The sequence below is a fragment of the Tursiops truncatus genome, chromosome 10 (assembly GCF_011762595.2).
Source record: "Tursiops truncatus isolate mTurTru1 chromosome 10, mTurTru1.mat.Y, whole genome shotgun sequence".
NCBI lineage: Eukaryota > Metazoa > Chordata > Mammalia > Artiodactyla > Delphinidae > Tursiops > Tursiops truncatus.
This window is the reverse complement of record NC_047043.1, coordinates 61,514,808-61,540,899: the sequence shown is the minus strand read 5'-3', so window position 1 is coordinate 61,540,899 and position 26,092 is coordinate 61,514,808. Positions and strand designations below refer to the sequence as shown.

The 26,092-nt window shown below is 47.9% G+C and overlaps 2 protein-coding genes across 5 annotated transcripts in view; one reads left to right on the top strand and one right to left on the bottom strand.

Moving 5' to 3' along the window:
* The window catches only part of FYCO1 (FYVE and coiled-coil domain autophagy adaptor 1), an 86,111-nt gene that overhangs the window by 49,403 nt on the left and 10,616 nt on the right, over positions 1–26,092 (top strand). For 3 of the 4 annotated variants that reach the window (XM_033864724.2, XM_033864723.2, XM_033864725.2), the window contains exons 15-16: positions 19,789–19,884; positions 23,379–23,589. In XM_033864724.2, the coding sequence (XP_033720615.1) occupies positions 19,789–19,884; positions 23,379–23,589 (307 nt within the window). Of the gene's footprint in view, positions 1–1,620; positions 1,737–19,788; positions 19,885–23,378; positions 23,590–26,092 lie in introns of those variants that run through there. The other variant, XM_073811082.1, reaches the window with a different exon arrangement.
* CXCR6 (C-X-C motif chemokine receptor 6) lies at positions 2,004–6,751 on the bottom strand. The gene is made up of 2 exons (XM_019946828.3): positions 6,683–6,751; positions 2,004–3,050 (listed from the first exon to the last, which is right to left on the bottom strand). The coding sequence occupies exon 2, from the start codon at positions 3,027–3,029 to the stop codon at positions 2,004–2,006; it is 1,026 nt and encodes a 341-aa protein (XP_019802387.1). The 5' UTR covers positions 3,030–3,050; positions 6,683–6,751.

The window sequence follows — 26,092 nt, the reverse complement described above, 5'->3', positions numbered from 1 at the left end:
CCCAGGATGGACAGATGTGGCGCTCTCTCCGGGGCAGTGACTGAGTCACCCCAGAGCCCTGCTTTTCCCATCCCACCACACTGCTTTCCTCCGTGGGGACACATGGAGAGGCCGCAGGGCCCCTGGCTCCCCGACTCTTCACTCCCTCCTTCCCAATTAGGGCCTCTGCCTCTTGTTTTGGGACATTGTTGGGGAGGCCAGGGGCTCGGGGTCCCTCTACCAGAAGTGCTTGACATTAAGGTGACAGCACAGAGGAGGGTGACCAAAACTCCCCCTCTGAAGCCAACGTAAACAAGTTGAAAGTCAGCCTTGTCACCACGAAAAGGGCAGGTTTTGGTGTTCGAGGAGCGCTGGGTAGTCCATGCGGCCTGAGCACAGTAAAGCCGCTCTCCCCGTGGGTGCCTTTAGGCACGTGTATGAAACGGTCGGTGGCCCTGTGGGCCCTGCAAGGCCGGCCTGTGCGCAGCTGGACTGTGCCGTGCGCCTCTGGAAGGCACGAAGCCGACCCTGCCCCGCCCTGCCAGTGCACAGAGAAAGGCAGGCGGCTCACGTTTTGTGTGGCTGGTTCTTGAGAGAATAACAACTACCGCCATTTGGGGGGCCTTCCTCCCACAAATGCAAACCGTGCTAAGTGTTTGTGTGCACCCTCTCCAGTCCTCACACGCCTGCCCTGAGAGATGGTACTGTTATGGTCTACGTTTCACCAAAGCGGAAATGATTAAGAGATTACCAGCTGGTCTTACCCACTCGTGACTCGGGTCTGTCCAAGCTGCGAAACCTCACTGTTCGGCCCTTTCTGGCCCACCTCCCTGAGCGCTCTTAGCTGTTGTCAACAGGTTCTCCATATTTCAGTGAGTGATTTTGTGACATGTGAGCCAAAAAGGCCACTCTTAAGCCTGTTGAGCAGGTTGCTGGGATCTAATAAACATGCTAAAACTCTGCCTCATTCCGTGACCACATCTCAGAGGTAACAAACGCACCTCTCGTTCTGGGCAGGAGGTTGAAGCCACAGTTGTTATCATTGGTGTATTGATAGAGCAGTGCCCTGAAAGTTGACAGTTTTAACTTATTTCCTGTGCTCTGAGCCCACAAGTGATCACTTTTGGTATATTCAGGAATACCACAGTAAGGTGGAATGTGCCTAAGGATAAAAGTAGTTTGGATACTTTTAAAAAGTTTTATTTCTCAGTCATGAAAATCATGCTGTTTGAGAAGTGTGTGTGTGTATTACACGTACATTCCTATATGATGTGTGTGTGTGTGAGGCACGGGATAAATGCAGGTTTTAAATGAGCAGACCCACCGCAGATCCATTGCAGAGGCGCTGCTTAGACTCACGGTAGTCTTAGACTCAGCTTTGCACATTCTTCTGGCATTCTGTGGCCCGCTGGAATCCTCAGCCGACCCTCATTTGCTTTGGCCCGTTCATATTCCCTGGTGCTAGCCCTTCCAGGATTAATCAAAGAGAACGTAAAGCACCTATCTATATAAAACCAAACCCACAAGGCGTGGCAGAACCTGAGCTCATTTCTGTTGGGTGCCTGGTGATGGAGGTCTGAGTCACAGTGTCAGCACTGGTTTTCATGGCTGCTTTAATCTCCCCTGCTTCCCAATCGGCAGAAGAATCTTCTGAACTTGGGAGCCCGGAGTGTCACCTGCCATCAAGACCTTTGTTGGCCCGGTCCCCCTGTTCAACCCTTAGTCCCATTCCCATTCCCACTGAAGGAGAACCTGGGGTCTGGAGAATCACACGTCATTCCCTGGTGTCAGTATTCTCGGGGTAGAGGAAGGAAAGCTCTGGCAGCTTTCAGCCTCCCCTTTGAGCTTTAGGCCTGGGTGTAAAAGAAGAGGGCACAGTCTGCGCATGCCTGAGAAGAAACATCCCACCCCAGCTGCACTGTTTGATAACTTCTCCTTGAGAATGCCCATGCTATACACAAAGCCTTAGAGGACACAGCCATGGTCCTGTGACTTCTGAGCAGCCTCTCCAAGCCCAGCAAGGCCTACAGCTGGAACATGCTGGTCGCCTCCATGTTGCGAGAGGCTGAAGCAGTCCTGGAAGTGTCCTCTGAACACTTCCGTTGGCTTGAGACATCCAGGTAAGGGAGGCAGCCAGCGTCTTTCACAAGTTTCCAGAAGTTCTTCCGAAACTTCAGGCCAACAAAGGCATAGAGCACAGGATTAAGGCAGGCACGCAGGTAGGCGATGGCCTCTGTCACTGTGATGGCATAGTGAAAGCTAGTCATCGCGTGGTACTCCCAGCTCACGCTGCGGATGAGCTTCACGAGGTTGAAGGGCATCTGGGTCAGCAGGAACACCGCCACCACCAGGAAGATGATCTTCAGAGACTTGTGCTTCTGGAAGCCTCGGGCCTGAAGCAGTGTCTTGATTATGACTGAGTAGCAGACAATCATGGCAAGCAATGGCAGGAAGAACCCCAGTGTCATCTGGGTGGCCAGAACCATGGTGGAAATCTCCTCGTTGTGATAGCCGCAGACAGGCTTGTCAAGGTAAAGGACGTTGCCATAGATGATCTGCGGCAAGGAAACCAGCAGGGAAACTACCCAGATGGACAAGCAGACGGCCTTACCCCAGGCCATCCGCTTGGCCTGCTGGTTATAGGCCTTGGTGGCCTGAACCACTGCAATGAAGCGGTCCATGGTGATGCAGGTGAGGATGAGCATGGACGTGTAGAAGTTCAAAGTGTAGATGCCCAGCAGGGTTTTGCACATGACTTTGCCAAAGACCCACTCGTGGAAGCCTGCATAGGCCCAGAACGGCAGAGTACAGACGAACACCAGGTCGGCCAAGGGCAGGTTCATTAGGAACACGTCCGTCAGGCTCTTCAGCTTCTGGTAGAAGATGTATATGACCAGCACCAGGGAGTTCCCCACCAGGCCACAGATGAACACCACCACATACATGCAGGGCAGGAACAACTTGCTGAACTGCAGGAAGTGTTCGTGCCCCTGGCTGCTGTCATTGGAAGCGTTGAAGAACCCGAGGTCTTCGTAGTCGTACTCGGCCATGGTGTCTGTTCTGATGGACCCCTGGGAGTCAAACCACAGGAATTATATATATTTGGGGCTGAGGGTGATCCCTTCTGTCTTCCCATTGCCCACAGTTAAGGGGCAGATAGTCACCTCCTAAACCCACCCACTGTTCTGCTCAGTAACAGCCCAGTATATTGGGGACAACCAGTTCTGAGGGGAAACTGCTCAGACAGGACGAGGAACCCTTCACTGGCCCTAAAGTTCTCAGGATCTCACCTGTCTGGGAGACAACACATAACTGACCCCACCCACATTCCATAAAATCCTGTGCTCAATGGCCTTGGAAGCAAAGGTCACCACGTGGTGAACTGGGGACTGTGTCCTTTTGGAAGAGCGGCGCTGCTCTTCAGTGGGGAGGGCTGTATTCATCTGCCCATGCCTCGCAGAAGGTGCCCACCTAGCCTGTGCCCCATCTTCTGTTAAGTTGACCCCTGGACTACGAATTGTGAAAGCTAAGGCAATATCCCCCTTCCTGGGGGTCCACCATCAAGAAGACTCCTGGAGACCAAGAGGTGTTTGGTCCTTTCTGCCTAGATGGGCCATCCATCCTGCCTCGTCTTACCGTGATGGGGAGCCAGGGCAGGGAAGAGCCCAGGCTGCCCAGTGCTTTGGCCGAGCAGCTTTCTGACCAGGGAACTGGGCAGTTTTCCTCACGCCCAACCCCAGCTTTCCCCTTCATCTGTCACAGTGTATGACATTCCACCCTCAGGGCCTCTGTGATCTTCAGGAATCTCTTACAAGGTAGATTCCCCCAGAAGGGAACATTGCTTTAGCTTTTATGACCAGCAGTGTAGGGCTGAGGGGTCTCCTTTAACACACGGAAGAGCTGATTGAAATGGGACGTCAGGAGGGTGGGCTACCACAGCAGGGCTCGTGGCCAGCCTTGCAGTGGGACTACTTATAGCAAAGACCAAATAGCTATCTTTCTTGCCTGGGGGTCCCAGCCCTTCAAGGTTATCGCTTCCCTCTGACCCTTCTCTGGGCCCTGTGACTCTGCTGGGGACCATGGACCAGACACGGGTGATATAATCTGTGGTGTGGGAGTAGGGGCAACTGCGGCAGCATCGGCCTTGGAGGGCCAGGTCAGTCCCTGCCACTGTCTTGGAGGTACTCAATACGCAGGGACTCTTCCAGTGAGTGGTGCCGTATCCCACTGGCACCTCAAGGAAATGTTTAAGAAGAGCAGCCATTTGGTTTAGCAAAGTCAGAATATCAACCGGCCAGACAAGGGGGTGTAAAAGGAGAGATGATCTTTCCTTTCTGGTCTCCTCGGAGACTTTTCTTTTCCTGATGCTGGGTCCTGACAGGAAGGGATTTTAGCCCTGCTGCCACCTTGGTATTTCATGGGCTCAAAGCACCCTTTCTCTCCAAGGAAGAACCTTGTCTTTGGGCTAAGACTACTCAGTGAAAAGTCCCTCCTCCTGGACCACAAAATGTTGGATCTCTAAGAGTGAAAGGCCAACCCATGGGCATTGTGCCCCACCAGCTCTGGGCTGCTAGGTTAAGTGGGTCAGACGATGCTCTGTGGGTGTTACTGCTTCACATGGGGACAAAAATATATTCTTCATCATTTAGAATGTGACATTAAAAGTAATGTCAGATCTCCATTATTGTTTGACTTACTCTTGGCCTTTAAAAAAAATTCTCCTGGGACTTCCCTGGTGGCGCAGTGGTTAAGAATCCTCCTGCCAATACAGGGGGCACGGGTTTGATCCCTGGTCTGGGAAGATCCCACATGCCGCAGAGCGACTAAGCCTGTGTGCCACAACTACTGAGCCTGTGCTCTAAAGCCTGCGAGCCACAACTACTGAGCACACATGCCACAACTTCTGAAGCCCGCGTGCCCTAGAGACCGTGCTCTGCAACAAGAGAAGCCACCGCAAGCAATGAGAAGCCCACACACCACAACAAAGAGTAGCACCCGCTCGCCACAACTACAGAAAGCCCATGCAGCAATGAAGAGAGCCAAAAATAAATAACTAAATGAATGAATGAATGAATTAATAATTCTCCTACTAAGGCTGTTGCTGCATCCTTAGGCTGGCATTGCAGTTTCTTCAGATGACCCATGCAAATTCATTTGTAATAATTGGTAAACTAAACAGTGTTTAACAGGTTGGGACTGCACAGTTCTGTGCAGATAGAGTGTTAAAAATTACTTTCCCTTCTAGAAATATTAAAACCATTTGTTTCTTTATTTTCTCTAACCAAAGTCCTATGTTGATTTGTGAAAATTAAAAAGAAAGTAATATATACAACTTTGGAAATAGTGTCTGATAATAAATAAGCAAAGTATAATTTAGGCATAAAACAGAATATGACTGAAATGTTTAGGAAGTGCCTTTAATGATTTTGGAAAATGCAATACATTTAAAAAGTTTTTTATTGGAGTATGGTTGATTGACAACGTTGTGTTAGTTTCAGGTGTACAGCAAAGTGAATCAGTTATATATATATAACTGATATATATATATAAGTGACATATATATATATATATATATATATACTCTTTTTTTTAGATTCTTTTCCCATACAGCTCATTGCAGTATCGAGTAGAGTTCCCTGTGCTATACAGCAAGTTTTTATTAGTTATCTGTTTTACATATAGTAGTGTGTATATGCCAATCCCAATCTCCCAATTTATCCCTGCCCGCCCCCCCCAATATGCAATGTAATATTGGCTGTTACCATTACAACGAATAGATGACAAAGTGAATGTAAAATTGATCATGATTCTCGGCCTTCTTTGATCATAAACCCCTTTGAGAGTCTTATTACAGCTGTAGCTCTTCTCCCTCAGTAATGCACAAGCATGCCTGCAACTCTGGGCGTTCATGAACTCTTTAAATCCCTCTGCCCCATATTCTATAGACTTTGTTTACAAATCTGTGATAAGCTATATGATTTTTTTTTTTTTTTTTTGCGGTACGCGGGCCTCTCACTGTTGTGGCCTCTCCCGTTGCGGAGCACAGGCTCCGGACGCGCAGTCTCAGCGGCCATGGCTCACGGGCCCAGCCACTCTGCAGCATGTGGGATCTCCCTGGACCGGGGCATGAACCCGTGTCCCCTGCATCAGCAGGCGGACTCGCAACCACTGTGCCACCAGGGAATCCCAAGCTATATGATTTTGACTATATTTTTTAAAACATAGAAAAATGATCAGATTTTATCAGCAGTTCACCCCTGGCTGGTAGAATTAGGGGTGACTTATTTCCATTCCTCCTTTATATTTTTCTATATTTTCTGAAGTTGCTACAGTTGTATATTGACATATATGGAGAAAAGAAAGTAAACCATAATCTAAGATAACAGCCTGTCTTATAAAATGGAAAAGAAAAACAGAAAAAGAGATTAGTCAATGAACACACACAGTGACTAGACTCTCCTTATCTCCTGGGGAGGGTCTAATTATGCCATTACTATCAGCATCATCTTACAGAACGAGGTTGTCATAATCCTCTCCTCGGACCCTCATGGCAGCAAATAGCAGAGATGGAGTTTGAGCCAAGGACAGTTGAGCTTGAAAGCCTGGGCATTTGACACCATACCGTGCTGCAGGCAGGACTCTGAGAATCCCAACAACCTGGAGTTAGCTCCTCTTTTAACTATGAAGAAGACCAATGACTCACCAGTAGAGATGCTCTTTCAGTTTGTTCCTGAGATGAGGTTGCTCACAGCAGCAAGGTCGGCCTCTGCCTCTCTGATGTGGTCCGTTTCCGTTGAGTAATTTTTAAGAGCCCTCGGTTGGTGATTATAGGAGACCCAGCCCTTTCCAATCTTGCAGATCAGAATCCACATGACCAGCCTGCACCCACGTAATTTGGGAGTCAAAGAGACGAAGCAGTGGCTCTGATGCTGCACACCCCCTGCAACCTGGCTGGGGTCTTACTCTTTTGCCAGGATCCAAGAGGGTTTTAATTTGTAAACTGAAGGGGAGCGATATGCAGTGTCTGGTAGTCCACTGAAGATGGTGGCATTTGTACCCTAAAATTATTTCATTCACTAGTCGTATGTCTCTTTGGGGCAGTTTGGGTCTGGACCAATGCAAAGTCGATGCTATGGCCTGGGTTCCCTGTGTGCCTGCAGCTCCAGTATACGTGACAGCCCTGATTCTCATACCAGTCCTGCAAGTAGGTATTACACCATTTTATAGATGAGAATACAGAGGACTGTAGCCAAAGAACAGCCCCACGGACTCACAGCTAATAACTGCCACTTCCAGGATACCAACCCGGGTCTCCATCATTGCCAGACCAGTGGACCAAATGGCTTCTAGATGATGGGTCTGCCAGAGGGCCAGACACAGCCCTTCCTCCTAAACCCACACCACTCAGACAGTGCTCACCGCTCTGCTTGTCCAGACTAGAATCAACAGTGAACAGGCTGAACCAAATAGTGCAGGTCAAAGCACCCATCTTTCTGAAAGAAATCTTCTGAGACAAGACATTCCTTCACAGTGAGCCAGCCTGACATCTTGGAATCTTTAAGCTTTGAGAGATGAGTTTTTCCCAGAGACAAACGAACCGTGTCACTTAGGACCAGTTCACAGGGTGATGTTAGAAGGGGCTGAACCTTATCAGACACACTGGCTCAGCCATGGTCGTCCCTCTCAGCAATCGCTTTCCCTCCATGGGGAAGAACAGGCCTCGGCCCGGTGCCCTCCGTGACCACATATATGCTTGGGAAGGAGGGGTGATGTGTACCTTAGAGAGAGCGTGACCATACTTGTCATAACCATTCTCCAGTGGAAAGTTCTCCGATGGAAAACTTGCAACTAAATTAGATGATAAGAGCCCCTCACAATTTGGGGGTCAGAATTTTATTTCAACCACTTTACAAAATGCCTTCTGTTGTCTTCCGATCTGTAGTGCTCATTGCTTTTCTTTGAAACAAAACTCTGAACTTCTTAAGGGCAAGTACCCAACCATATGTCTTGGGTTTTTCCCAGAATATGTAAACATTTCCGAAACAGAATCGGGGGAGAGTAAAAGTGCTGTGGCAGCCGTGCCCCCTGCAGATTCTCAGAAGTCAGACTGTGTTGACCTGCTTCCTTTTTCTGAACACCTGACATTCTGGAGCCAGGGCCCTGCGTAGGACGGCAGTTCAGGACGCAGGGATGAGGCAGTTGCTGCTGGTAGAGGAGTGACTGCCAGGCGGTGGTGGGTGGCGGCGGCTGTGGAGGATGAGTTGGAAAAACCCTCAGAAAAGCAGCCTAACCAGAGGGCAGCAGGCGGCAGGCCAGTTGTCAGGACGGGCATGTGGGTCTGAGTGTTTTGGTCAGCCCATAGTTACCAAGTAATCAGAAATCAACACCAGAAGCGATCTTCTTCACTTGGTTTTTAGGCAAAAAGGAAAATGACTACAAGAAAAACTACTAGGAATTTAACAGTAAAATAGAAAGATGCACCCAAGCCCCGCAGTGAATGTGGCCCACGTGTGGCTCAGCCTCTCCTTCCAAACCCAAGCTGTTCAGTAGAGCCTTCTGAGATGACAGGCGTGTCCTGTGTCTGTGCATCCAACACAGCGGGCACTAACTCCTGTGGCTATTAGGCACTCGAAGTGTGGCTAGTGCAACAACAGAGCCAAGCTTTTAGTTTTGTTTTAATTCTGATGAATTTGAATTTAAGCAGCCACATGAGGCCAGTGGTTCTGTACTGAACAGGGCAGTTGTAAACCAAAGACTTCTCCAGTTCACAGGAGACCCCGTGTAACAGGCAGAGCAGCACTCCAACCGTGCTGGCTTAGCAAGGCGGAGGGGTGGATGGAGCCCTCTGGGGAAGGCTGTCAGCAGGACACTCAGGCCATGAGGCTCTCTGGGCTCCATTCCTTCCTCAGCCAACCTGAACAGCCAGAGAGAATCTGCTCCTTGGGCAACTGGCAGAATTGAAGTTAAAGAAAAAAGAGGCTAAGGCGTTTTGATTTGTGACAGGAGAATACTGTATATTACAGCTGCAGAGAGCAAGCTGGAGACCCTCACCTGTGACCCCCTAGTCCAGGCAGGCGTGGACCCCTGGACTGCGTTGCTAGGGACTTCCTCAGCATCCTTGCCTGTGGTCACCACTTTATTCTTACTTGGTTCCGAAGTGGAGCAAGCCTTGGTCATATCCTTGGGGACATTTGGGGCAGAAGACCACCTTGGCTGTGTGCGTGACGGGTGCCCAGGCCAAATGTGGCAGGTGTGGCCAAGGTGACTGCCCTGATAGGGTGGAGCAAGTTGACAGATGTACACGCCTTAGGACAGTTCAGCTCGACCAACCACAGGCTCAGGGACAGAAATTCAGATGGACAGGAAGGGATGACGTGCCATCAGCCATGAGAGGCCACCATAGCTAGCAGTAGGCTCCCATGGCCAGAGCAAGGGGAGGAGGAAGGTCACTTGTGGGCAGTGAGCTTGTCTTGCATCTTTTCTGAGGAAAACACCTCAATGGCAACAAAAGGAGATAGGGTGCCCCCTAGTGGCCTTATCTTTGTTCCCCGTCATTCTCAAACTTAAAAATCCTTTGACATCTTCCAACACAGTTGCTTGAACGTTTTCTACTGCATCCCACAGTCAGAAATTTACATGACTACCCAGGTGTGTATGTGTATAGACAGTCAAACAAGAGCCTCATAAAACAATGCTTATCCTTACCACATGCAGTATAATGCAAAAACGCGTTCATATTTTCTATTATATCCTATTTCTTTTTTTTTTTTTTTTACCCTTTTATAGGAACATTTTTGCAAAAGCATCAGAGTACACCCAGAACTGTCTGTAAATGACAAAAGACTTAAAAATGACCACGGTTAAACATTTGATGAAAGTTCATAATAATGCAATTGACAAGGAAATTTAGTTATTTCTGAGATACACATTTTAAAATAATAACTAGAGTTATGACTTATTATACCAGAACATATAAGATTTTTGGGAATTTCATGTAATGTCTGAAACATTTATATTAACATATTTCCATACAAATAAACCAAAGAAAGTTTAGTATTAGTTTTTTTGTTTGTTTTTTTAATTTTTGAATTTTATTTTATTTATTTTTTTTATACAGCAGGTTCTTATTAGTCATCAGTTTTATACACATCAGTGTTTACATGTCATCCCAATCGCCCAATTCATCAAACCACCATACCCCCCCCCCCTGCAGCTTTCCCCCCTTGGTGTCCATATGTTTGTTCTCTACATCTGTGTCTCAACTTCTGCCCTGCAAACCGGTTCATCAGTACCATTTTTCTAGGTTCCACATACATGCGTTAATATATGATATTTGTTTTTCTCTTTCTGACTTACTTCACTCTGTATGACAGTCTCTAGATCCATCCACATCTCAACAGATGACCCAATTTCGTTCCTTTTTATGGAACGAAATTCCATGAGTAATATGGCTGAGTAATATCCATTGTATATATGTACCACAACTTCTTTATCCATTCATCTGTCGATGGGCATTCAGGTTGCTTCCAAGACCTGGCTGTTGTAAATAGTGCTGCAATGAACATTGGGTGCATGTGTCTTTTTGAATTATGGTTTTCTCTGGGAATATGCCCAGTAGTGGGATTGCTGAGTCATATGGTGATTCTATTTTTAGTTTTTTAAGGAACCTCCATACTGTTCTCCATAGTGGCTTTATCAATTTACATTCCCACCAGCAGTGCAAGAGGGTTCCCTTTTCTCCACACCCTCTCCAGCATTTATTGTTTGTAGATTCTCTGATGATGCCCATTCTAACTGGTGTGAGGTGATGCCTCATTGTAGTTTTGATTTGCATTTCTCTAATAATTAGTGATGTTGAGCAGCTTTTCATGTGCTTCTTGGCCATCTGTATGTCTACTTTGGAGAAATGTCTATTTAGGTCTTCTGCCCATTTTTGGATTGGGTTACTTGTTTCTTTAATATTGAGCTGCATGAGCTGTTTATATATTTTGGAGATTAATCCTTTGTCCGTTGATTCGTTTGAAAATATTTTCTCCCAGTCTGAGAGTTGTCTTTTCGTCTTGTTTATGGTTTCCTTTGCTATGCAAAAGCTTTGAAGTTTCATTAGGTCCCATTTGTTTATTTTTGTTTTTATTTCCATTACTCTAGGAGATGGATCAAAAAAGATCTTGCTCTGATTTATGTCAAAGAGTGTTCTTCCTATGTTTTCCTCTAAAAGTTTTATAGTGTCCAGTCTTAAATTTAGGTCTCAAATCCATTTTGAGTTTATTTTTGTGTATGGTGGTCAGGAGTGTTCTAATTTCATTCTTTTACATGTAGCTGTCCAGTTTTCCCAGCACCACTTATTGACGAGACTGTCTTTTCTCCATTGTATATCCTTGCCTCCTTTGTCATAGATTAGTTGACCATAGGTGCATGGGTTTATCTCTGGGCTTTCTATCTTATTCCATTGATCTATGTTTCTGTTTTTGTGCCAGTACCATATTGTCTTGATTACTATAGCTTTGTAGTATAGTCTGAAGTCAGGGAATCTCATTCCTCCCTCTCCATTTTTTTCCCTCAAGACTGCTTTGGCTATTCAGGGTCTTTTGTGTCTCCATACAAATTCAAAGATTTATTGTTCTAGTTCTGTAAAAAATGCCATTGGTGATTTGATAGGGATTGCATTGAATCTATAGATTGCTTTGGGTAGTGTAGTCATTTTCACAATATTGATTCTTCCAATCCAAGGACATGGTATATCTCTCCACCTGTTGGTATCATCTTTAATTTCTTTCATCAGTGTCTTATAGTTTTCTGCATACAGGTCTTTTGTCTCCCTAGGTAGGTTTATTCCTAGGTATTTTATTTTCTTGTTGCAGTGGTAAATGGGAGTGTTTCCTTAATTTCTCTTTCAGATTTTTCATCATTAGTGTATAAGGATGCAAGAGATTTCTGTGCATTAATTTTGTATCCTGCAACTTTACCAAATTCATCGATTAGCTCTAGTAGTTTTCTGGTAGCATTTTTAGGATTCTCTATGTATAGTATCATGTCATCTGCAAACAGTGACAGTTTTACTTCTTCTTTTCCAATTTGTATTCCTTTTATTTCTTTTTCTTCTCTGATTGCCGTGGCTAGGACTTCCACAACTGTGTTGAGTAATAGTGGTGAGAGTGGACATCCTTGTCTTGTTCCTGATCTTAGAGGAAGTGCTTTCAGTTTTTCACCATTGAGAATGATGTTTGCTGTGGGTTTGTTGTATATGGCCTTTATTATGTTGAGGTAGGTTCCCTCTGTGCCCACTTTCTGGAGAGTTTTTATCACAAATGGTTGTTGAATTTTGTCAAAAGCTTTTTCTGCATCTATTGAGATGATCATATGGTTTTTATTCTTCAGTTTGTTAAAATGGTGTATCACATTGATTGATTCACATATATTGAAGAATCCTTGCATCCCTGGGATAAATCCCACTTTATCATGGTGTATGATTCTTCTAATGTGTGGTTGGATTCTGTTTGCTAGTATTTGGTTGAGGATTTTTGCATCTATATTCATCAGTGATATTGGTCTGTAATTTTCTTTTTTTGTAGTATCTGTCTAGTTTTGGTATCAGGGTGATGGCAGCCTCATAGAATGAGTCTGAGAGTGTTCCTTCCTCTGCGATTTTTTGGAAGAGTTTGAGAAGGATGGGTGTTAGCTCTTCTATAAATGTTTGATAGAATTCACCTGTGAAGCCATCTGGTCCTGGACTTTTGTTTGTTGGAAGACTTTTAATCACAGTTTCAATTTCATTACTTGTGATTGGTCTATTCATATTTTCTATTTCTTCCTGGTTCAGTCTTGGAAGGCTATACCTTTCTAAGAATTTGTCCATTTCTTCCAGGTTGTCCATTTTATTGGCATAGAGTTGCTTGTAGTAGTCTCTTAGGGTGCTTTGTATTTCTGCGGTGTCTGTTGTATCTTCTTCTTTTTCATTTCTAATTTTATTGATTTGAGTCCTCTCCCTCTTTTTCTTGATGAGTCTGACTAATGGTTTATCAATTTGGTTTATCTTCTCAAACAACCAGCTTTTACTTTTATTGATCTTTGCTATTGTTTTCTTTGTTTCTATTTCATTTATTTCTGCTCTGATCTTTATGATATCTTTCCTTCTGGTAACTTTGGGTTTTGTTTGTTCTTTCTCTAGTTCCTTTAGGTGTAAGGTTAGATTGTTTATTTGAGATTTTTCTTGTTTCTTGAGGTAGGCTTGTATAGCAATAAACTTCCCTCTTAGAACTGCTTTTGCTGCATCCCATAGGTTTTGGATCGTCATGTTTTCATTTTAATTTGTCTCTAGGTATTTTTTGATTTCCTCTTTGATTTCTTCAGTGATCTCTTGGTTATTTAGTAACGTATTGTTTAGTCTCCCTGTGTTTGTGCTTTTTACGTTTTCTTCCCTATAATTCATTTCTATTCTCATAGCGTTGTGGTCAGAAAAGATGCTTGATATGATTTCAATTTTCTTAAATTTACTGAGGCTTGATTTGTGACCCAAGATGTGATCTATCCTGGAGAATGTTCCATATGCACTTGAGAAGCAAGTGTAATCTGCTGTTTTTGGATGGAATGTCCTATAAATATCAATTAAATCTATCTAGTGTATTGTGTCATTTAAAGCTTGTGTTTCCTTATTTATTTTCATTTTGGATGATCTGTCCATTGGTGTAAGTGAGGTGTTAAAGTCCCCCACTATTACTGTGTTACTGTCGATTTCCTCTTTTATAGCTGTTAGCAATGCCTTATGTATTGAGGTGCTCCTGTGTTGCGTGCCTATATATTTATAATTGTTATATCTTCTTCTTGGATTGATCCCTTGATCATTATGTAGTGTTCTTCCTTGTCTCTTGTAACATTCTTTATTTGAAAGTCTATTTTATCTGATACAAGTATTGCTACTCCAGCTTTCTTGTGATTAACATTTGCATGGAATATCTTTTTCCATCCCCTCACTTTCAGTCTGTATGTGTCCCTAGGTCTGAAGTGGGTCTCTTTTAGACAGCATATATATGGGTCTTATTTTTGTATCCATTCAGCAAGCCTGTGTCTTTTTGGTTGGAGCATTTAATCCATTCATGTTTAAGGTAGTTATCGATATGTATGTTCCTATTACCATTTTCTTAATTGTTTTGGGTTTGTTTTTGTAGGTCCTTTTCTTCTCTTGTGTTTTCCACTTAGAGAAGTTCCTTTAGCATTTGCTGTAGAGCTGGTTTGGTGGTGCTGAATTCTCTTAGCTTTTGCTTGTCTGTAAAGCTTTTCTCCATCAATTTGAATGAGATTTCTCCATCGATTTCTCCATCGAATCTGAATGAGATCCTTGCCAGGTAGAGTAATCTTCATTGTAGGTTCTTCCCTTTCATCACTTTAAGTATATCATGCCACTCCCTTCTGGCTTGTAGAGTTTCTGCTGAGAAACAGCTGTTAACCTTATGGGAGTTCCCTTGTATGTTATTTGTCATTTTTCCCTTGCTGCTTTCAATAATTTTTCTTTGTCTTTAATTTTTGCCAATTTGATTACTATGTGTCTCGGCTTGTTTCTCCTTGGGTTTATCCTGTATGGGACTCGCTGCGTTTTCTGGACTTGGGTGGCTGTTTCCTTTCCCATGTTAGGGAAGTTTTCGACTATAATCTCTTCAAATATTTTCTCGTGTCCTTTCTCTCTCTCTTCTCCTTCTGGGACCCCTATAATGCGAATGTTGTTGCGTTTAATGTTGTCCCAGAGGTCTCTTTGGCTGTCTTCATTTCTTTTCATTCTCTTTTCTTGATTCTGTTCTGCAGCAGTGAATTCTACCATTTTGTCTTCCATGTCACTTATCCATTCTTCTGCCTCAGTTATTTTGGTTTTGATTCCTTCTAGTGTAGTCTTCATTTCAGTTATTGTATTGTTGGTCTCTGTTTGTTTGTTCTTTAATTCTTCTGGGTCTTTGTTAAACATTTTTTGCATCTTCTCGATCTTTGCCTCCATTCTTTTTCCGAGGTCCTGGATCATCTTCACTATCATTATTCTGAATTCTTTTTCTGGAAGGTTTCCTATCTCCACTTCATTTAGTTGTTTTTCTGGGGTTTTATCTTGTTCCTTCATCTGGTACATAGCCCTCTGCCTTTTCATCTTGTCTGTCTTTCTGTGAATGTGGTTTTTGTTCCACAGGCTGTAGGATTGTCATTCTTCTTGCTTCTGCTGTCTGCCCTCTCTATCGTATTTCTTTTAATATTCGTCATAACTTATTAATTGATTCACAACTGACTGAATGGGTCATGACCCACAGTTTGAAAAGCCATTGAAAGGAAACTCTGTGTCCCTAATCATTGCCTTTGAGACTGCATCACCCACCCATGCACACTCCCACCTCCATCTGTCTCCCCTTCCCACCTCACAAAGCTCCCCCATGTAGGTCCTCAGCCAGGACTAGCAAGGGTTGCAGGACCTACTCTGGTAAGAGAGTTGTCTGTGTTGTGATGGTCAGAGAGGTGGGGAGATGGAGGAGGAGAGGGAACAAAAGATTAGGACATCTTGGGGGTTTTTTGGCTGCACCCCACGACTTGTGGGATCTTAGTTCCCCAACCAGGCATCGAACCCATGCCCCTTGCAGTGGGAATGCGGAGTCCCAACCACTGGACGACCAGGGAATTCCCAACATCTTTTATTCTTAATGAGGGAATATGAGAGAACCAACCACAGTTTTCAGAGTTCGTTTCATCATATGTTATTTATCTTTCTCATTTATGGTATTTGCACTTTGCACAAGGATGAGAGCAAATGAAACGAGGCAGGCCTGAGTGGCCTTGGGCCCGTCTCCTCTCCCCTGGCCCCTGCCTCCTTAGCCATCAAGTGGGGTTGGACTGGATGGTCCTTTGAGCTTCTTCTCACACTGACATTCTGTGATGGGGGTGGGGGAATCTGGAAGCCAGCGATTGGAAGATGAACAAGAAAGAGGTGTTGGACAGGAAGGCGGTCAGAGGTGGGCTGAGCTGGGGAGAAAAAGGAGTGACAAGGCTTGCCCTTGGTGGCAGCAGGCACTTGAGGACATGTCCTTGCTGTACCTTCCCTGGGAAGAGTGGGGAAGGCTGAGGGCACGAGCTGCCGACCAGAGCGAGCCCACCTCTTTCCCAGCCAGTAAAACGCCTTCTCCAAGTCCTTTGAAACTTACAGCCTTTTTAAGCCAGCAAAACTTGGAGTCCTTCCAGTTCCATCTCCTCCCATTTAGAAAGGAGAAGTCTGAGGTTTCAGAGGAGGAAAGGGCTCACCCAGAGTCACAGTCATAAAGCCAAGACTGGGACCACGTGGAGTGATACCCCTCTCCCCTGAGCCATACCACCTCCCCTGCCCTCTGGAGCCACAGTGAGCTACAGCCAGAGGGAGCCCACTGGTTAGGCCTCAGCGCTGAGGGCGAGGTGTTGGTGAGGACGCGCTCTCCCACCTGCCGTGGGCTGCTATAGACTGTGCACAGACAGCCCGCCTGACACCTGAGTGCTAGTGGGCGTCTGATTATCTAGGCAGCCCTGGAGGCCCCCGTACCAGCCAGCGGCTTCAGCACTCCAGCAGTAGACAGGAGTGAGGCCGGGAAGTGGGGCCATGTGGCGGAGCGAGCAGGCGTTATGTCCAGCTGTCTGAATGAAGCCAAGTCTCGAGCTCAGAGATTTCCAGAGAGGACGGAGGCCTCCCCCGTGCAGTGCTGTCCTCCAGACAGAGAAGCTTTGTAAGTTGGCAGCGAACAGTCTGTTTTGTGTCTGAGAAAATCCTGTTCGAGGTGAAGGTGCTGCAGTTTGTCCCCAGGTGTGGCTCTGCTAACCCAGCGTTTGCCACTCCACGTGTGACTTGGGGTCTTCCTCCTTCAGGATCTGTTGCTGATTCTTCTCTTGATTTCATCAGCATTACCTCTGCCCTTTCATCCTGAATTTACACACTAACAATTTACACCCCCACGTATATTTCTTAACAAGTAGCACAGACATTCTTTGGTTCCTGCACACGGCCGTGACCTGTCCTTTGGGACAGGGAAAGCCCAGCCACGGCCCCTGCTTGCAAAGAGCATGTGGACCAGGGGGAGAAAAGACCCAAAAGCAGATAGGCAGAGCCCAGCGTGAGCAGGGCTGTGACACGTGGGTGGCTGGGAGGAGTACGGGGTGCAGGAGCGTGGGGGGTGGGAGCGAGCTGCAGGTGCCGCGTCTGTCGCAGCCCCTGGGGTGACACCACCAGTCGCTGACCCCAAACTCCTGGTGCCTCGTGGTTGCTGCAGGCGCACTGCGTGTCGCACAGGTATTCCTGCCCCCAGGGTTGAGTGGCATCCGGGACAGGCTTAGGCGAGGCTCCCTGGATTTTGCCAACTCTGAGCCACCCGTCTTCGCATCTGCATGAAGAACACCTGGGTGCTCCCGGGACCTTCCCAGCCTCCTGCTGACTGAGTGAGGAGCCTCAGGCCTCAGGCACAGGGCGTAGACTTCGGGGGACGGTATCTGCGGCCCCTCCCCATGGGTGGGTTGTGCATCTCTGCCCATTGCTAGTGCCTCTCCCTGTGGAAGGATGAGCCTCGTGCCCCTGCTGTGGCGTGTTTGGCCACGGGACCCACCCGGCAGTGAAATGTGAGGAGCAGTGTGGTGAGAACCGTTTCTGAGCAGAGGCGATGCCGCCACCTCCAGCCAGAAGCTCTGTGAGCGTTAGGGTCTGGCCACCCACTGTGCTCTCTTGTATTTCTCACGTTCCAGAGATGATGTGAGGTCCCAGGCTCACCTGAGCTCTGGGATTCAGGGTCTGTTAACTCCCTAGGAAAGCTGCAGAGCCCCTCCCCAGGCATCACACCCGGCCGCAGCCCAGATAGCGCTCTCAGAGAAGCACACTAGTTTCCCCGTGTAAGTTGTAGGTCCACTCTAGGGGCAGCCGTGAACTTGGTGCTCGAGTGGGTGTGAGGGCAGGTGAGGAGGGCCATCTGAGCGCGTGGTCTGGATGCTTGCTGTCAGCCGCTGACCTCGTGTGCACTGTATGTGCCGAGGCCGCCTTCCAGTCAGGCCGCAGCTGTCTGTCCCTGCCTCAGAGGGAGCGCGTCTGTGGGGTAGGGCCCGTGCCCGCCTCACGTGTCCTGCGCAGTGCTGGGCCGCCGCCTCAGGACCCGCTCAGCAGCAGGCAGGGTGAGGGTAAGGCAGGTCTGAGTTCACACAAGTTCACACAGGGCCTCAGAGGTTGAGTGAATGTGCCTGGGGGCCAGGCTGGTGAGAGCCCAGGGGCATGTGCAGGGGGTGGGATGGGGGAGCAGAACTGGGTGAGGGCATTTTGGGGCCTATTGACCTCACCCCAGAAACATCTGGGGAGAGCCTACTAGGACAGTTGAGAAGGAATTATCACAGCATTTTGGGAAAAAGCCATGCTGCTCAGGAGATCTTCCTCATTAACGCCTTCCCATGGGGCAAATCAGCAAATCATTTCCCTTTCCTGGACCTAGGTTCTTCTCAGGCAGCATTGGACACTGGAGCTGGTTGGGTTTGAGATCCCTGAGCTCATATAAGCGATTGGCTGCAGTGGGCGTGGGACCCAGCAAGATGAGCACTGAGCTGGAGTCAGGGTGTCTGGCTCTGGCCCTGCCTCTCAAGACCTGCCTGGGCCTCTGTGTCCCCATCAGTGAAGTGTGGGCACTGCTCCGAGGATCAGCAACTCAGCAGTGGTTAAAAATGTTCCATGGGAATGCTAGAGTTAAAATTTAATAGATGTCTTGGGACTTCCCTGGTGGTCCAGTGGTAAAGAATCCGCCTTCCAATGCAGGGGACTCGAGTGTGATCCCTGGTCAGGGAACTAAGATCCCACATGCCGTGGGGCAACTAATCCCGCGTGCCGCAACTACTGAGCTCGCGTGCCTCAATTAGAGAGCCCGTCGCCACAACTACAAAGCCCGCATGCCCTGGAGCCTGCGTGCCACAACTAGAGCGAGAAAACCCCCACGCCACAACTAGAGAGAAGCCCCGAACGCTGCAAATAGCGAAGAGCCTGTGCACCGTAACGAAAGATCCCGCATGCCTCAACAAAGATCCCATGTGCCACAACTAAGACCTGACGCAGCCAAAAAAATAAGGAAAATAAATATTAAAAGAAAATTAATAGATGTCTTTATTGCAGGACATCTCAGAGCCTTGAATTTACTGTTTAAGAATGCCATGAGTTTCTAAGAAAGAGCGCAAGATTCCCCTCCCCTGGCAGTGGTGTTCCACAGAGCACACTTTGGGAACCATGGCACCTCTGTACTGCCAGGCAGCTCCCACAGCTGGTTCTCCACACAGCAGGCAGTAGGTTGTAAGGGAAGAGGAGCTGTGGCGTGGATCTGCCCTCTTTGTATGAGTCTCTGTCCCACAACCTCCTTCTCAGGCCATGCTGCTTCCTGCCTCATCAGCTCTGGGTGCCTGTCCTTGTTCTCCAGAGATGGGCCAGAGCAGGCTCGTCTAGTCAGGGACTGGCGCTGAAAAGGCAGCATCAGTGGTGCTGGAAACTTACCCCATGGCTGTAGCTCTGCTGGCGTGGGACAGGAGGGTGGTCCATTTGTGCTGTGGTCACCCATCCCACACCCACCGGAAGACATTGGGGAAGTCACTGCAGCCCTGTTGTCTTCCCTCCCCATCCTGCCTGCCTGGGCCTGGCCCCCATGGCTCTCCACCCCCAGAGTCTGCGGGGCCTCTGTCCTGGCCTCCATGATTGAAGGGTTCCCCGTGCATTCTGAGGTTGGCTACCAGACTCCAAGACTACGGGCTTCAGGATGTGGGACCCTGTGTGCTGATAGCTAACTGGCTGTGTTCTCGTTTGTGACATTTCAGGGACACCACGTCAAACTCGCTAACCCCTGAAGACACTGAAGACATGCCCGTGGGGCAGGATGCTGAAATCTGCTTGCTGAAATCGGGAGAACTGATGTAAGTGATGGGCTCCCAAGCTGGACTTCCCAGGGTGTCACTTCTGGGGAGGAGGAACACCAGAGGAGGCCTGGCCTTCTGGTGTCCCAGCTGGAGAGCACCCCAGAGGCTCAGACTTGGCACCCATGGTGGTTTTCAAGTTTGTGCTTCTTTGTGTGTGTGTGTGTGTGTGTGTGCGCGCGCGCGCACGCGCGCTTCTTTTTCTTCCTTCCTCCCTTCCTTCCTTCCTTCCTCCCTCCCTTCCTTCCTTCCTTCCTTCCTTTCCTTTGTAAAATTTATATACAGTAAAGGTCCCCATTTGTAGTATACGGTGCTTGGATTTTGACAAGTAACACAGTGTAATCACCAGGCATCTGCCAGCCCCCACATCGAGCTCTGCCAGTGGCTTTACAGTCTCAGGCCTCAGCGCCCAACCAGCTCCACTCCCAAGTCTGCCGAAGAGGAAACCTAGGTCCAGAAAAGAAAATTGACCGGAGTGAAGATATAGAACAGTTCCATCACCCCAAAAAGCTCCCCTGTCCTTTGATACTCATCCTTCCCCCACCCCATGTCCTGTGTTCTTCCTTTTTGAAAATAACTTTATTTTCTTATTGTAAGAAAATTTTCCTTGTAGAAAATCAGGAAACAGAGATAAGCAAACCACCTTGGATATAGCCTTCCAGTCTTGTTTATACTAATATACCTAATTTTTCAACATAAATATCCTACGTCTTATTTCACAGTCTTTTTAAACTTAATATTGCATGAGTATTTCCCCATATCATTCTTTTTCTCCAGTGTTGTAACGAATGGCTGCATGATTGCATTATGGTCATCGAGTAGATTCAGTCACTCATTCACAGATATTTATCCAGCACCTACTATGAGCTAGATACTCTTCTAGGTCCTTAGAGCACATCAGTGAACAAAGCAGACAAAGATTCCTGCCCTCATGTTCACTTTACATTCCAGCAGGGGTGACAGACAATAAGTAAATTATATAGTATGTTACAAGGTGGTGCTTGCTTTGGAAAAGAAACCAAGAGTAGGATTGGGGGGAGGGGTTGCAATTTTATTTTTTCTTAATTTTTTTAATTAGTTATCTATTTTATACATACTAGTGTATATATGTCAATCCCAATCTCCCAGTTCATCCCACCACCACTACCGTCACCACCACCCCACGCCTGCTTTTCCCCCTTGGTGTCCATACGTTTGTGGGGTTGCAATTTTAAATAGAAAACGCTAAGAAGGTAAGACTTGAAGGAGTTTTCATGCAGATATGAGAGGGACAGCATTCAGGCAGAAGGAACAGTCAGTGCAAAGGCCCTGGGGCAGGATGGTGTCTGGTGTGTTTAAGGAATAGGGATAGGGTCAGTGTGACTGAAGCAGAAATAGGGAAGGAGACTGGGTCAGAGAGGGAACAGGGCCCACGTCACATCAGGCCTTCTTGGCCATTGTAAGGACCCTGGCTTTTAATCTGAGGGGAATGGGAGCTTTAAAATTAGATTTGGAACAGAAGTGTGACTTAATATAATTTACATTATAAAAGGAGTCACTCTAGTTGCCATGTGGAGAATGACTATGAAGGGACAGAAGTAGGGAGACCAGTTGAATTTACATTTATGATGTGAGTCTTATGGACAACAGACTTATTTAAGATTATATTTGAGCAGAGATGGCAAACCCTTGATTTCTTTTTATTAGCATCTCCTTTGGCGAGACCGAGAATTGTCCTCTCACTGAACAGATGAGGTCTAGAAAGGTAAAAAAGATTAAAGGCACAATCCAAGTAACTCGGTGCAAGGGGAGAATTCTGGAATGTAAAATTATGAAATGACCCAGCATTAGTGGGGCACCCTGTCAGAGTAAGTAATGCAGCAAGATTGCCATGTTGTAAGAGACCTCTTTTCCAAAATGGACCCTTCTGCCTACTTGCAGATTCTTGAAAATTGTAAATATTGGACACGACCTTTTTTTACTATAATTAGCAATAAAGCTTAAATTAACACATGGGAAAATGGTCCATGGAATTAAATTTTTACACAGGTGAATGACCTGTATCAGAGCTGTTCCTTAGAGCATTTTGGTTTTCTAATCATTGATTAGTCTTCTCATTTGCAAAGCTTGGGGAGTATTCCCATCCACCTCTACGACTTTGGAGCCAACAGAATTCTTAACACCACCACTTATTTGCTGTGCAGTCTTGGGCAAGTTACCTGCCCTCTCTGAGTTTTGGTTTCCACCCCTGTGTTAAAGGGCACAGTAATATTTTTGTTCATGAAAGGCAGTTTGGTGTAGTAGAAAGGCAGTGGCTTTGGATCAGACCTGTATGGACCTGGATAGAGTTGCTTATTCTTTTTGAATCTTAGCTTCCTCGTGTGTAGACGGGAGCATCATGCTTCCTCACATAGCCCTTGTGACAACACCAGAAGCTGGCGAGCAGAGGTAGCCCTTGCACAGTTGAGGAGAGGAGATGGGACCGTCCAGGGCCGCACACTCCTGAGCTGCAACCCCGCACTGGAGGCCCTGCCCTCGTGGACCTCGCTCACCTGCTGCCTCCAGATTTGCTGGGCAGGAGGAGGCACCACTTAATCAGGGAGACTTTGCCCTTCAGCACAGGTTCATCTTCTAACGTAACTGTCACACCCGCCAGAGGCAGGCGTGGTTGTCCCTGTCTGCAGGTGAGGAACCTGAGGCTGACATGAGGGTGAGCCCTGCGGCAGATGAGAAGCGAGGCAGGTACCAGCACCGGGTTCTCTGGGTCCTGCAGAGAAACTCACTGTCCCTAAACCCTTTAAACTTTTGGAACTGGCTCTTAATCCAGCTAATGAGAGTTAGAATAGGGACACAGCCCCAAGAAGCCTGTCTCCCCAAGGCCCTCAGACTACCCTGCATTAAAGAGTCTGGGGTGTTTGCATTTATGAAAAGTCAGGGTGCCTGCTTGGAATTTTTTGGCAGGCCCCAGATTTCCGCTGAAAAGAGGGATGACTGACCGAAAGGGCAGGAGGTTTCAAACGATGCGTGTGCTTACTTCTGGTGCTAATTAGGTAAAAGCGGGAGGCGAGGAACTGGAAGGAGAAAGGGGAGAGAAAGAGTGGACAGCTGAGCCACAGGGCAGCTGCAGGAGAGCTGCAGAAAGCTGAGGCCTCGGCACGCGCTTCCCGTCCTTGAGCGGCACAGAGCAGCCCAGGCTGTCCTCTCAGTTCCAGCCAGCTTGCAGGGACCACACCAGCTCTTCGCGGGCAAGGATTATCATCTGTATTTTTTACTTCTGTGTCCCCAGTGCCTAGAGCTATGCCAGGCACCTAGTAAGTGCTCAGGAAACATCTGATGGCATGAGCTGCACATCAAGAATTCTCCCATGTTTAAGCGTGTCAGTCATGGGGACCCAGGGCTTTTCCTCCCAAGAGCCTCCAGGGTTTCCAGTCATGTCGGAGTCACAGACAACCTGGCCAGTGGACTCAAACGCTTTCCCTGCTTTGATCAAGTCCCTCTCTGCATTTGTATTTTAGGATAAAATTACCCCTCACGGTGGAAGAGATCGCCAACTTCGGGGAGGGCAACAGGGAGCTGTTTGTGAGGTCCAGTACCTATAGCCTCATCCCCATCACTGTGGCCGAGGCAGGCCTCACCATCAGCTGGGTCTTCTCCTCCGACCCCAAGAGTATCTCCTTCAGTGTGGTGTACCGGGAGGCGGAGGACACGCCGCTGGATCAATGTAAGGTGAGGCCATCTCCCTGCCAGCAGGATTCCCCGGGCAGAGCTTATCTGGGATGTTCTGAGAGGGGCACAGAGAGACCAGAGTGGGAAACCCCCCTGGGTTGCATCATGCAGAGCAGGCAACACACCCGGGCTTGTCCAGCCTGGGGGAGGAGAGCTGCCTTCTAATGTCTGAAGTCCTGCTCCTGGGTCAGCTTCAGACTGACCTTAGAATAGGTCGGTAGGTGAAACTGAAAGGAATACAGATGTGTGACTCAGTTTAAGGATCATTTCTTTAACAGAGCCATGCGGAGCAAGAACGGGTCACCATGGGAGGTGGGGACCAAGATCTTTGCTTCTGGTTATGAGCTTAGGGTGTTCAGCATCTCACCTCAGAAAGGTCAGTAGAGGCTCATAGCCATTGTGTCACTTGGGTGGGCTGGAAATCTTCGTGGCAGATACCAGTTCTTAGAATACTAAGACATTCTAAACATGGGACATTGACAGTGGCCGGGACCATAGTTCTCAACCTTGGCCACACATTAGAAACACCTGGGAAGCTTTTTTTAAAATAAATTTATTTATTTTTTAATTTTATTTATTTTTGGCTGTATTGGGTCTTCATTGCTGTGTGCATGCTTCCTCTAGTTGCGGCGAGCGGGGTCTACTCTTCATTGCGGTGCACGGGCTTCTCATCGCAGTGGCTTCTCTTGTTGCGGAGCACGGGCTCTAGGCATGCGGGCTTCAGTAGTTGTGGCACACAGGCTCAGTAGTTGTGGCTCACAGGCTCAGTAGTTGTGGCTCACAGGCTCTAGAGTGCAGGCTCAGTAGTTGTGGCTCACAGGCTTAGTTGCTCCGCGGCATGTGGGATCTTCCCGGACCAGGGCTCGAACCCATGTCCCCTGCATTGGCAGGCGGATTCTTAACCACTGCACCACCAGGGAAGCCCTGGGAAGCTTTTTTTTTTTTTTTTTTTTTGCGGTAGGCGGGCCTCTCACTGTTGTGGCCTCTCCGGTTGCGGAGCACAGGCTCCGGACGCGCAGGCTCAGCGGCCATGGCTCACGGGCCCAGCCGCTCCGCGGCATGTGGGATCTTCCCGGTCCGGGGCACGAACCCGTGTCTCCTGCATCGGCAGGCGGACTCTCAACCACTGCGCCACCAGGGAAGCCCCTGGGAAGCTTTTTAAAACACACTTCTGAGTCCCCACCCCAGACCACTAAACCAGAATCTCTAAGGGGGATCCAGGCATCCTTAGATGGTCCCAGTGGGCAATCAAGGTTGAGAGCCACTGGTGTAGCTCAAGGGGAAGAAGAGTAGAAAGGATGGAGTAGGATGCAGAGCACAGGACAATGAACAGCCTCCGGGGGCGCTGATTCACTGTGGGCCGAGGAAGAGGGAGGGTCTGAATTCCACACCTGAATCTCTGCAGGGAGGGTGCCAGGGGATGATGGAGGGAGAGCTGGTTTGGGTGGAAACACGAGTTCCATTTGAATCACTGTGAGTGGAAGGAATAGTGAGGACAGTCACACAGGCTGGATTGGAGCTCCAGGTAGATCCTAGACTTTTAATACAAAATCTCCATTTTCTAAGAATGAAGCTAGAGAGGAGCAATTTGAAGTTGTGTGAAAGAAGCCTTCTGTGAAGTCTCTGCGATGACATCCACTAGTCCCTCACGCTTGTGGTCCTCTGGGTGTCCTAAGGGGCTCGCGGTGAGGGCTGGGGAAGGCCCAGAGCCCCAGGAGGGCCAGGCTCGGGCATGCTGGCACACAGGTCGCCGCTCCAGCTTCGGTATCCACATGGGCGGACGTGTGTCCGTCTGTGTTTGCTCTCCTGCCATCCCTGTCCTGGTGATATCTGCCTATTATAGAGATTGCTTTGTCATTTCCTTCCTCTTCAAATTCACTCCTTAAATTGGATTCTAGCCCCCCTGAGTTGGCCTTGATTATTGGAGTCTCGTGCTCATGCTTATTTAAAAACTGCTCTGCCCCTCTTTTCCTTTTGGAGGCTCACAGCCACACCACACATGTAGCCTTGGAGCCCTTCCTTCCCAAGCGGTTCTGAACGTCCACCCGGGAGGTCCTGGGCTTGTGGTCAGAGAGTGGATTCAGGCTCACTGCTGCCACCTGGGCACATGTCTCGGTCCACGAGGCAGGTCTTAGTCCCACCTTGCTGATGAGGAAACTCGGGTGCAGAGCGGCCTGCCTGGGCAGTTGGTTGGGCAGCAGTTTAAGCAGCGTGCTGCTCAGCTCTGCACTAGCAACCAGCTGCACCACCTGGAACTCAGCACCAGCACCTTCGCTGTTCACCTCCTGTTCCCAGTGCCCGCCGAGCGCCTCGCACTGTGTCTGCCCACGTTAGATACTGGTGGATATTTGTGGGAGGGAGAGAGGGAGGTGACTAGATCCGGTCTTCACGCCTCTCTCCTTGCTCAGTCACTCACCAGCCTAATCCTCATGGCCCTGGGAGACCTGTGTGGTTCCTCCCAGGAATCAGGAGCTCAGAGACGCCCAGGAGCCATCCTCATCTC

What these genes read in the sequence shown, in the direction of transcription:
- CXCR6 (XM_019946828.3), bottom strand. Translation starts at nt 3,029, where the DNA reads ATGGCCGAGTACGACTACGAAGACCTCGGGTTCTTCAACGCTTCCAAT.